At 40.7% G+C, this 12,399-nt stretch overlaps 1 protein-coding gene across 1 annotated transcript; it reads right to left on the bottom strand.

The window, feature by feature from the left end:
- Window positions 1-11,517: 11,517 nt before the first annotated feature.
- Window positions 11,518-12,045, bottom strand: LOC115228863 (ribose-5-phosphate isomerase-like). Its single transcript, XM_036499031.1, has one exon. It carries the CDS (start codon window positions 12,043-12,045, stop codon window positions 11,518-11,520), a length of 528 nt encoding a protein of 175 aa, XP_036354924.1.
- Between the last annotated feature and the right edge of the window lie 354 nt (window positions 12,046-12,399).

The following is a 12,399-nucleotide window of genomic DNA, read 5'->3' as shown; positions in this document are numbered from 1 at the left end:
TAGAGTCAATTGAAGTTCTTTACCTACTTTCGAAGACTACAACAATTTTACAAACAATGGATCAAGGAATCATTAGATCCTTCAAAGGACATTTTAATAAACTTAAATTTGAGTTTATGTTAGAAAAAATTGAAAATGGAGAAAATACACTCGAAGCTCATAAAAATTAACCTTAAAAGACTTGGAAGGCTCACTTATGATCGGAAAGTATCGAAAACCAAGATGTTTTCAAAATTTCAAAGTCACACAAATTATTGATTATTTCCATTGCTCGCCAAATTCTATTGCTCGCCATTTTTTCTTCGGTCCCGAAAATGGCGAGCACCAGAGGTTTTACTGTACTTGACATTCTAATGATTGCTATGTGTTCTCTCCTTGATCATTTAGTATTTTTTAGCTTTATTTATGAGGATTTGGTTAATCGCTTCCATTAAGTAAGAATTCGACTCGAAGAATTAAGTAAAGATAGTGAGTGTACAAACTAGCAGATTATCTTTTAGAATATCGCTTTATATAGCCCTAACGGGCAATTGCAAATGACAAACGGGTGTTTGTATTCATCAATTAAGAATCCTCTCAATAAATTTTTTTGGTGAACAATGTCAAAAATTTAAAAAGATTAGTGCACTATCAACTATCACATGGTTTGTTTAATTTTTTTTTTGTAATTACCTCAATTTATTTTCAAAAACAGGGAATAAGTTAATCACGGGTTTATAAAGAGCCTGGAGGTCAGCTCAAAGTCGCCGCACTGCGTATCGAGTGGCAGTTTCCGCGGAGAACCGCGACCGAGATTCGCTGGAAGAGCCAGCTCGTCTCCCTCCGGTCGTTGGTCTTCCTGGCAATTCTCCTGGCAATGTCGGCAAGAAGGCGAGTCGCAGACCTGCCGACGATTCCAGATGTTTCGAAGGCGAGGGGGACAAACTCATAAGAGTCCGAAATATTTCCATACTTCGACCTCTTAGCCTCCTCAGCCTGAGCACTGGCAGAACCCGGGTTAGTGATGGACTTGAGTAACACCGTCGCGGAGAACGAGTCAACACAAGTTGCATCCCAAATCAGGGACTTGCCTTCCCTGAAAGGGAAGGTAGTCATCCCGTCAGGACGCTTTCCATCACTCCGACAGAGACTGACTGGCTCTAGAGTGGAAGAGAAACCTGCCGACTCTAGTGCCCTTTTCACGACGTCATTGAGGTGAGTGTGGCGAGGAATTCTGCCAGCACTCTTCTAAATTCTGCCAGTTTGTTTAATTGAATAACATTTTTGGTATTCTACTTTGGTCAAGTCATATATCTTCCATCCCATGCGGCTTTACAATTTACTACCAAAGACGGTTTTTCGCAACTTGTAAAAGGTGGCAATTATTAGAAAATGGCAGATATGAGAGACTTTGCTGTATTTACTACTCTTCCTTCTAGTGCTGGTTTAAAAAAAACAATGAAAACAAACAAAGATTCTAAAATATAGACTAAATTATTATTAATTAAAATTAATTATATTTTTTAAAAAACAATTTGTGTCTTGTAAATTTAGGGACATGAGTTATCGGAATGAATCAAGTAAATGCAACATGATGGAAATTAATGACACAAAAGCAGGAATGGAAGGACTGTACCCTCAAAAAATAAACGAAATTATTCTCGAAGCCTCTCGGGGTTCAAAGTAATACATAAACCAATAGGAGAGATGTTAGTCCATAAAAAGACGAGCTAATAAACTGAAAACTATAAAATACAAATTAGCCGAGCAAATGATTCAAAAAGACAAAAATTCGGCAGATTTGCTTATCGAGAAAATTAAGAAAATTCAGATTTATCTCGTTGTTTCTCCACATCGACCTCGACTCATTTTTTGCCTCAGTAGAATTGCTGGACTGTCCTGATTTGGCAGATAAACCAGTGCAGTAAAAACTATATCAATGTTGGTCACGTCGAATTACATTGCAAGAAGATTTGGTGCCCGTGCTGGGATGGCTGGATTCATTGGACAGAAACTTTGTCCAGATTTAGTCATCATTCCTTCAAATCACTCAAAATATATAAAAAAAAGAGTCACAAAATTATAACTATTTTCTCAACTTATGTCAAGGACTTTTATGCTGGCAGTCTGGATGAAGCACTTCTCTCACTCGATTCCCATTTACAAGTCCTTTTAAATTCAATTTCCCAAGATCGTACATTTCATGGAGCTCCTTTCAATTTAGGAGGCTGTTTTTGTCATTTATAAATAAACTTATATTCAAACAATTCCACCACGTGTCAGATTTGTTTGTTTATCATTGAAGGGAATCGTATTTGGAGAATTTTGGCACAGGTGTCGACGATGTGACCGAAGAACTTTGTTTCATGATCAAACAACACACTCAGCTGACAGCCTCAGTAGGAATAGCTTAAAATTCAATGTTGCCCAAAATATGCAGTGAAATAAATAAACCGCACGGGCAGTATATTTTGAACAAGTCAAACATTTCCTCGATTAGAGAATTTATGGTTGAAATGCCAGTTTTTAAAGTGCCTGGAATTGGGAAAGTGACGAAAGTCCTTCTCAATGGGATTGGAATTTGGACTTGTGGGGATATTCTTAGTCAAAAAGGACTGTTGACTTTTATATTCGGATCTCTAAAGTCTGTGGAATATTTTCTATGTGCGGCTATTGGCCTAACGAAGTATCGACAAAATAAAATAAGTCAATAAAAGTCGATTAGTGTTGAGCGGACGTTTCTAGTCTGAATTATCTTGTATCGAAATGTGGATATCTTGCTTATATTCTACATGAGGAATTGATTAAGGAAGATTTCGAAACACGGGGATTGTCCATAAAACTGAAGAAAGGGAAATTCAGAAGATCGACTAATTCGGTCCTTGCATACGACGCCATTCTGAAAAAAGCTGCTGAATCCATCATTAACGTCCACCTCGATGCTCCGGGATGGGCTCAATGCTCGCTCCCACTGAGATTCGGAGGTGCGGGAATCCGTACAGCATCCGATTTGGCACTTCTGGCATATCTATCCTCCATTTCGATGTGCAACAACCTGGCCTTGGAGAACTTACTCAAATTTTTCGGATCTTGCCTGGCCGGTGCTTTGTCGGATGGGCTTACTACCTGGGATCGGAGATTCTGGGACACTATCGGGTGGCGAGCGCGTGTGTCTGAGCTCTCGGTAACCCTTGACAAACACCGCCTGTATGCCTTCGTGCGGCGTCCGCCCCTCACTCTGGCAGCTGGCTAAATACTCTCCCTCTCTCCAGTATCGGGACGTGGCTAGACGATGCTGCCATATGCATCGGAGTCGCTCACCGACTCGGCCTGGATGTTTGCGCAAAACACCGCTGCATATGCGGTGAGGACGTTGACGAAAAGGGACTGCACCCTCTTTCCTGCAAGAGGAGCGCAGGCAGGGAACACAGACACAAGGCCCTCAATGAAATCGTGAAGGCCGGTCTCGAATCGGCGGGCCATTCGTGCCTCCTCGAACTGGTCGGACTTGATCGGGGAGACGGCAAAAGGCCTGACGGGATGACAATATTCTCGTACTCGTCGGGGAAGGCCCTCGTATGGGATGTTACCGTTGTTGATACCTTTTCAAAGTCGAGGATCCATTCTTCCGCTGCGAATCTTTGTTCGGCTGCAAACCACGCCGAAAAGATAAACTACACAAATATTTTTTGCTTGCGGACCGCTACCGCGTTACGCCAATCGCCCAGGAGACCGCTGGAGCCGGGGGAAAGGAGATCGACTCGTTTCTCAATGAGGTCCATTGGGAGGAGGCTCAAGGACCCGAGAGAGGGCCTCTGGTTTTGCCAGCGCATCGGTCTGTCATTGTTCGCGGACTGCGTACTTGTCGCTGGCACATAACGCTTTTCTTCTATTTCTTTGGTTAATTCTAAATGAATAGAAATTAATATTCACTCGTACGGTCAAAATCTATCAGTAATAAGTACTGCGTGTATTGGAGTTGTTCAAAGACAGCTATTGTCTCTTCGGGTTGCTAGAAGGTCTTTTCGATTGTTGGGAATTCGTGCATATCGATTAGGATCTGTAACTTCTCAGAATTGTATTGACTGATTTACTGTGATTTGATACCTGTTGTTGTGCATGTTTTGGTTCTTCTGCTAAAAGGCAGAATATAAAAACTCGAATGCAAACACGAATAAAATATACGAAGAGAAAAAGTAATAAAAAGCAAAAACGGGATAAAAACACCTCCAAAATTACTGACTATTTTTTGAAGAATAAACATTTTGTGCAATGAAATTGTCAATTCAATCAGTATTCATAGTGTTTTTCAATTATGCGATTTAATATTCGATAAAATTAGGAATCACAGTTTTTCAGTGATAAATCGGTGTTCTTAATTATCTTTCCAAAAGTAATTTAAATATGGTCTCAAAAGTAATTGATTAAATATTGCGCAGATCCACGATTAGGGCTTTGCTTATTATTATTAGCACTGTCATAGGAACATAATGTAATTAAAACTAATTAAGTTCCCACATGTGCCACATATGAGACTATCTTTTCGGTCATAATTTTCCATGATGTGCGGTTGTATGCTATACTCCTGAGAGTATCTAGGTCGTCTCCATTTTTCAGTTGTCTTTTAACGCGTTGTAGTTCTTTTGAGATTACAATAGGTAATGTATTTCGTGGGCGTCCTCGGGACGCAGATCTTTCGTCCTTTGCGTAATATGATTCCATTGCCCAGTTAGCATAGACATCCTGGTCGAGTCTTAGAATGTGGCCCAATAGGCGCCAACGTGCTTCGGTAATGTCCACACTGACGGGTCTGCTGTTGCAGATATTGTATAGGTGGAGTTCTTGATTTTCTTTGGCCAGTTGATGCCAATAAGAATTCTTAACTGTCTTCTATGGAATGCATCAAGAGATTTTGATTCAGACTCAGATATTCCCCATGTTCCTCCGTTGTACAAAAGTATGGGTTTAATAAAAGCATTGTATAATTTGGCACGTAAGGCCGTTCCAACCTCGCGGTTTCGTAGCCAAGTGGTCCGCAGTTTGTTAAGTGCAACAGTCGATAGCATCTTTCTCCTCATAATGTCTTCACTATCTCCTAAAGAGTTCCAACTTTTTTCGAGTTTCGCCATTTTTCGTCTGTTCTATTTGCCTCCCGGTTGATTGTTACATATTCGGTTTTTTTCTATGTTCACTTTTAAGAACCATTTTTCCAGTGCATGAGGAGCAATGTTCAGCAGTTCTTCGAGTGTCGACTTATCATGAGACAAAAAGTCTACATCGTCGGCATATATCACTTCAGTTATTGAAGTAGTCTTCACTAGTTTTCTCAGATCTCTTAGTGCCGCTTCAAGATAGACAATGAATAGTACAGGTGATATTGAATCACCTTGGGGCGTTCCAATGCTTGTTTTGAAAGATCTTGATTGTACGGGTCCGATCTTCACCGTTAACTCGGTGTCTATAAGTAGTGCTCGAACCATTCTGATCGAGTCATTGTCAAGAATGGTTTGAGGATCTCCATTAGCTTGTCTCTGCGGATTGTATCAAATGCCCTGCTCATATCAATGCCCAATATTGTGGTCGCCATTTTAAATTTCTGAGATATGGCACAGATCCATCTATGTCCCCATACTACATCTGCAGTTGATCGCCCAGGCCTGAATCCACTTTGGCTAGCCGACAGATATTCATTAACAGGGTCCTTAATACGTTCCAGTGTTACGAGTGAGAAGATTTTCCTTATTGTGTTCAAGAGTATGATTGGGCGAATGTTTGTTAAGAGGACCTTGCGGCTTGTTGGGTTTTGGAGAGGAATTAGCGTTCCTTTCCCAATAGGCGGTATGGTATTTCCATGGAACATCTCGTTCAGGAGATTTGTGATTATAGTTGAGATCTCCATTGGGGAGTACTTTATCAATTCACCGTTGATGTTGTCTGGACCCGCCGCACGGTTGTTTTTTAATTTTTTTATAGCCTTCAAAACTTCAAGGTGTGTTATTTTGTTGTTTAGATAACGTTCTTCACCCTCATCGAGAGCATCGGCCCTGCCATTGAATAGTATTTCGAAGTGGTCGGCGATTGTATTTACCATTTCGATTGGGTTTCCAATTGTTTTCCCATGTTCATCGTGCACAACCAGTTTTGTTTCTGTTGTCGTCGGCGTAGTAGTCTGATGGCTGCGTACATTTGCGCACCATCCTTTAAGTCTTCAACTTCTGATATTCGAGAGTTTAATAAAGCTTTCACGTATTTAAGATTTTCCTTCTGATTGTTCTCGATATTTTCCTACGTTCTCTTTTGAGTTTTTCCTTTGCCTCCTTGTCGTTGGTGTTTTCAATTTTCAGTGGATGGCTTTTTGTTTTGTTGCCATTTCGGCAACATTTGGATTCAATGGGTTTGAGTGGTTTCTGAATGCAGTCGTTCCAATGGTTTCCGTTGCAGCTTTGTGAATAATTTTTTCTAATATATCCCAGCTTTTGTTTGGGTCTTTTACCGTTTCTGTTACTTTTAGGTTTTCGATGATTGCCTGGAGTATTTTTCCTTGGTAACATCTGATGTAATCAGTTTTTCCACTGAGTATCTAATTCGGTTTGATTCATTTTCTTTTGAAAGAGGCGATCCAAAAATTCTTTTCAGTCTCAATCGTGCCACAATGACTTGTGATCGCTCAGTGTAAGTGCCCCGCCATATGACCTGGCATCCAGCAATCGATGTTTTTCTTCTTGTCTACAGATGATATAATCGATTTGATTATAGATGTTGACGTACTCCCCATTTTTGTTTCTTCTAGTCCCGGTCCACGTGGTTTATGACGTGCCGCATGAGGAAAGACCGTATTGCATAGCAGTAGCTTGAATATGCTGCAGAAGTTCACAAGCATTTCACCTGGTGCATTTCTTATCCCCGTCCATGTCTGCCCATGAACACTTCTTCACCACGGCCTTTGCCTGCCTTAGCATTCCAATCACCGGCAATTAGTATAAGGAAGGATGTTTTTATACTCATGTAGGTCTTGATAGCATGTGATAGAAGAGTCTAGTTCATCCACGTTCTTCTTCAGTCTTCCACTTTGTGGGGCGTAGACATTTATAATGCTGATTATTCGATCCGTGTTGGTCAAAGTTTTTTGTCTCAGTTGTAGTACACATATGCGTCGTTCACACGGTAGTATTTGTGAATTGAATTCCAAAAGGTCTTATGAATGCCAAACCCCTGCCCATAATGACGTGATTCTGATGGAAGGAGAATGATTCGATACTCGTTGTGTATCTCATCTAGCCCGCCTTTGACCTCGTTTCTTGAAAGCATCCGATAGTTGCACCATATGCATTCAGATCCCGGCATAGGATTTTTCGCTTGGATAGGTCAGATAGTCCTCTGACATTGAATGATAGCAAAGTAAAATCTCTTTGTAGCCTCATATGTGATTAAGACTTTGTGCAATAGAGTTGCGTCACTAACTCAACCGAAATAGGGCTTTGCTTGGCTAAATAGAATCTATCAATAAGATATTCGTTTTTCAGCTAAAAAGGCCAAGTAATATTTTCACAGAATAGCATTAAAAACGAGATTTGAAAATTTACAAAAAAGGGAATAATCATTTATGTAGGGAAAAAATCAAGCATCATAACCTCAGCGCTTTCCCCTCGTCTTTATATGGATAAAGTGGTTTTGCGAGTCAGTTTGGATGTATTCGCATCGTACCCATGACGCTGCAAGAGCACGGTAGACAAAAAGGATCTACGCCCTCTTTCTTGCTAAATAAAGCCGGACGCTTTTATTTGGGTTGTTTAGGTACCGGGATTCCCTTCAATCTTCAAACGAGTCGATTTTGACCGAGGTGATAATAAGAGACTGGAAAAGATGACAAATCTTTTATTCAGTGAAGACCCGACACTCTGTTACATATACGGGAATGTTCTTGGCCTCGAACATAATTTTGTTGACTATTTTCTAGGCACGGTATCAAACCCAAACTTTCTTGACCATCATTTTTTTGCTTTCGTCATATTAAAAACATCCACTGTAATTTTTCTGAGGTCGCCTAGGTTGTCAACGTTATCTAGTCGCACTCTAGCATTTTTATAATTGCCAGTCGTCCTTAATGAGGACCTCAAAACCACTGGAAAGTGTCTTAATAAGGGATTTCGACATGCTATGGAACAGATCAAAACAAAAAAGTGTCCCGAGTAAAGACCTATTCTGTTGCATATGTTTTTTAACGACCAATGACATTGCGTAGTGTCAATAATATAGACACATGATTTAAATAATGTAAAAGTATCAGATTTATTGTCATTTTTTAGAATCTTTGATTATGATTCAAGTTTTGTCTAAAATCTAATTGTTTTGTTTATTTGATTTTAAAATTCTAGACTTTGTTTGAAATGCCGACTTTATTTAGTTGAAACTCCCCACTTCTACTATAAATGCTGCCAATGTTATTTAGACATTGACGTTCAAAAAAAAATCTCGAACATACACAACTTATTTGTTGAATGGTGTTCTTGTGAGCAAAATAAAAAAAATATATTAATAACAATTCACAATGAATTATTCAAAATCCAAAAAGAATCTTAAATCCCCGAATATCCAGGCTTCCGTGCCATCAATCTCGGCCTCTGTACTATCAGTACAATACTCAGAGCTCGATTCAATTGAGATAGCAAACACACTTTGTGGTTGCGAAATCGCTTGCAAGGCTCGAGTGACACGTCGTCACTCGGGCGACTACGTTTTGGATTTCAAAAGTAAAGAGGATCTTTCGGCCTTTGTTGACTACTGTACGTATACCCAGGCCTTTGGACCAAATGGCCATAAAATCGAGGAGGCAAAGCCACGTGCGTCCGTGATAATGCTTAGAAACTTCCCGAATTGGGTTGGAACCGAGGAACTTGTAAAGTATCTGGGTAAACTAATCTCCGGTTCCGCGAAATTTTCTGTAGTTGGTACAAACAACCAGACACGCAATGTTTCCGTTGCCAGCGTTTTGGACATATCTCACAGTTCTGCAAAGAAAAAGTGAGATGTCTCATCTGTGAAGGCCCACATACCCGTTCGGAATGCCCTCTGACTGGAAACTACCCTACCAAGTGCATAAACTGGGGATCCTCATCACACATGGCCAACTACGGAGGATGTCCTGTTGTCAAGGAGCTTCTTAAAAGAGATTACCTCGGAAAACTACAGATCAGTCTACTAAACTGAAATTTGATACGTCTTCCGCAATGAAAATACAAGAAAAAAAGATCAAAACATAAACAGGAAAAGTGCAAGTACAAAATACCATCGTTCTTAGAAACCTCCCCGAACGGAAATTGTCTGAAGATTACTCTGCTGCCCGTGGTCGGTGGAAGGCTCGGTTTGGTTCGAAGCTGCCCAATTCTCAATCTGTACAGCGTCAATGGGACGAAATCTCTTGTCAGGCAAGTTTCGAAGGCCTCCTTCCTGTCTCCAATCAACACCGTGTCGCTTGCCTCCTTGCAGGTCGCTGCGAAGGCAGCGGTGTCTGGTTAAAGGTCCTCCCTCTCCCTTTTATCGGGAACCTGGTGGACAAGGAATGCCTAAGAATTGCAATCTCCCTCCGTGTTGGGCTGAAAATCTGCCAGACGCACAAATGCCGTTGTGGGGGAACTGTTGACGAGTACGGTTTGCACCCCCTCGCTTGCCGGCGGAGTGCCGGTTGTGCCCCCCGTCACAGTGAACTCAACTCGATCATACAGAGAGCCCTCGCTTCAGCTGGCATCCCGTCAATCCTTGAACCTGTTGGATTGGATGAAGGGGATGGCAAACGCCCTGACGGCATGTCCACCTTCCCATACGAGCAGGGGAAATCTCTTATTTGGGATTCTACTTGTTCGGACACGTTCTCGCTGGGAAATCTCGCTCTGTCCGGCGCCAATCCTGGGCACGCTTCGAGGCAGGCCGAGGAGCGAAAGATTCTCAAGTACGGCCACCTCTCCAACTCGCTGTTCTTTACTCCAATTGCCGTGGAGTCCTCCTGGATCTTCGGCCCCAAGACACTCCGCTTCCTTCGCTCGTTGGGTCGACGGATTTCAAGGACTAGCCACGATCCAAGAGAGTATTCTTGGCTCCTGGAACGTCTGTCGATTGCTGTGATCCGAGGGAACGACTTCGCCATTCGCGAGGCTGGCCGGGTGTCTCGTGAGGCCTTTAATTAGCTTGGCTATCTTTTTACTTTTAGATATCGTTATTAGTTTAAAAAAATACCTGGAAAGGATGAAACTTTAGTAAAAGTACAAAATTCGTGGACGCTGAGGTTCAGACCGAGGATATCTATGAATTCATGTCAAACACTTCGAAAATTGCGACACCCACTATATTTACGCAAAAACCAAAATTAAAGTTGGAACAAGGCGTAAACACAACCGAATATATGATTCAATCCAAAAAAGGAATGGCATTTTTGAAACTCGGGGACACTCTTAAATCAATCCAGGGACAACCACCATGCAACATACTGATGGCAGACGAAAAGACAAGTGCAATTGAACATTCAAAAGAAAAACTGGAGGATCTCCATCTTAAATCGAAAACGACGACTAAAAAAACGTTTAAAAATTTATTGGAACTGGTGCCGTTCGTTATGGAGGACAGTCACCAAAACTTCACGAGATGAGCGTTTTTACACTTATCAACGCTCGGTCAATTCGGAAACGGGCTACGGAGCTAACCTACTTGGTTAGATCGGTAAACATGGACATATTGGTTGTTAATGAAACGAAGCTTAAGGGAAAGCAGCATCACAAAATCCATGGTTTTCAGTCGATTGATATCCCATGGCGACCTGACGCAGTGGCTGGCACTGGGACATCAATATATTATAAAGACAATCTGATGGTGAGGGACTTGAAAATCGTTGAACAAAATTTGTGCGAACTGATTACATCGAAACTACTAACATCCCTTGGATGGATATCTGTAGGAGCTGTGTACTCCAAAGCAATGAAGAATTATCCAAATCTTATTGAAGAATTTTTCCGAAACAATGATAGAGGAATTCTAATAGGAGACCTTAACGCAAAACACACATCGTGCGGATGTGCTAATACAAATTCGGACGGTCATATACTCCTCAGATTATCGGAGAACCGCGGATTTAGTGTTTTGACCTTACGAGAACCAAACCATTTCTCTTGTTCCTCTCGAATCTCGAATTAAAAAAATAAGAGGGAAACAACTGAGAAGAGGCATACGTTGTCTCATTAACTTTCTCTCTCTTGTTTCGGCTTTTCCGTTTTAATAAAAAAATTCATTCATTTGTTGAATACGTTGATACCAGAAGGAAAACGAATTTATGAAGTAATTTCAAAATTAAATGGTTTTAAAACTAATTTTACAAAATAAACCTTTTTTAGACGATTCTCTAGATTAGACGATTCTTCACCATTGATTGGATCCTCAAAAAGTTTTTATTTTTGATTAGTTGCTTTTTTAATAGTTTAGTTTACTTCAAGTAATATTTACTTTTTGTTTAAAGTAACAGAAACATAAAAGATAATAAACAAATCAGTGAAACTACAAGTCGGGTCTTTTAAGATCCCATGTCATGCCTAGAGAATCGGCAAACACTCCGACATGAGCAATGCCAATAAACAGCCCAGTGCCCACCACACCAGGAATGTTCAACAATTGATATTCAACATCTTGCCATGTTTTATCTAAATGAATCCCGCACGGGAACACCCAATCAATTATATAATTGCCGTTATCCGTCACTACTGGCCCACACTTTGCCTTTCCTGTATATCTGACCGTTGCAGTGCCTCCTAGAGCCTTGACAATTCTTCTCGAAACAAGGTCAACACAAAACTTTAAAACTTCGACGGGAATTCCCTTTTTCCACGTCTCGCCCAATCTTTTGACAAGTTTTCTCGAGTCACCGACAACGACGTAAAATTTAGAAATCGACCCCACGACTTTTTCCTGGACATGGCAGCCTCCTCCTCCCTTGAGAAGAGTCAAATTCTGATCGCACTCGTCACAGCCATCGAAAGTAATGTCCACAGAATCGACATCGTTAATATCCCCAACTTTCAGGTTCATTTCACGTGCAACTCGATGAGCCTCGACCGAAGTGGGATAAAAAATCAGGTTTGTGACTTTTCTCTCTGACAGAAGGTGGGAGATATGTTCGGCCACGTAATAAGCCGTGCTTCCAGTCCCAAGACCAACTTTTGAATCTGACTATTTTAAATTACTTTATAAGATAAACTTTTAAGTATGTATTTACTGCCGTTGTAGAAGCAGATTTTTTGGCTAACTCATAATTGTCAGTAATAACGTCATCGTTCATTTTTTAAAGTGTACTATTTTTTTATTATGATAATTTTTTTCCATGGTGAATTAATTTTTTAACAAAGTAAAAATAAATTGTCACAGAATTTTTATTTTTTAAAT

Source organism: Octopus sinensis, unplaced genomic scaffold (assembly GCF_006345805.1).
Source record: "Octopus sinensis unplaced genomic scaffold, ASM634580v1 Contig11156, whole genome shotgun sequence".
Classification (NCBI taxonomy): Eukaryota; Metazoa; Mollusca; class Cephalopoda; order Octopoda; family Octopodidae; genus Octopus; species Octopus sinensis.
This window is presented reverse-complemented; position numbering and strand designations above follow the sequence as displayed.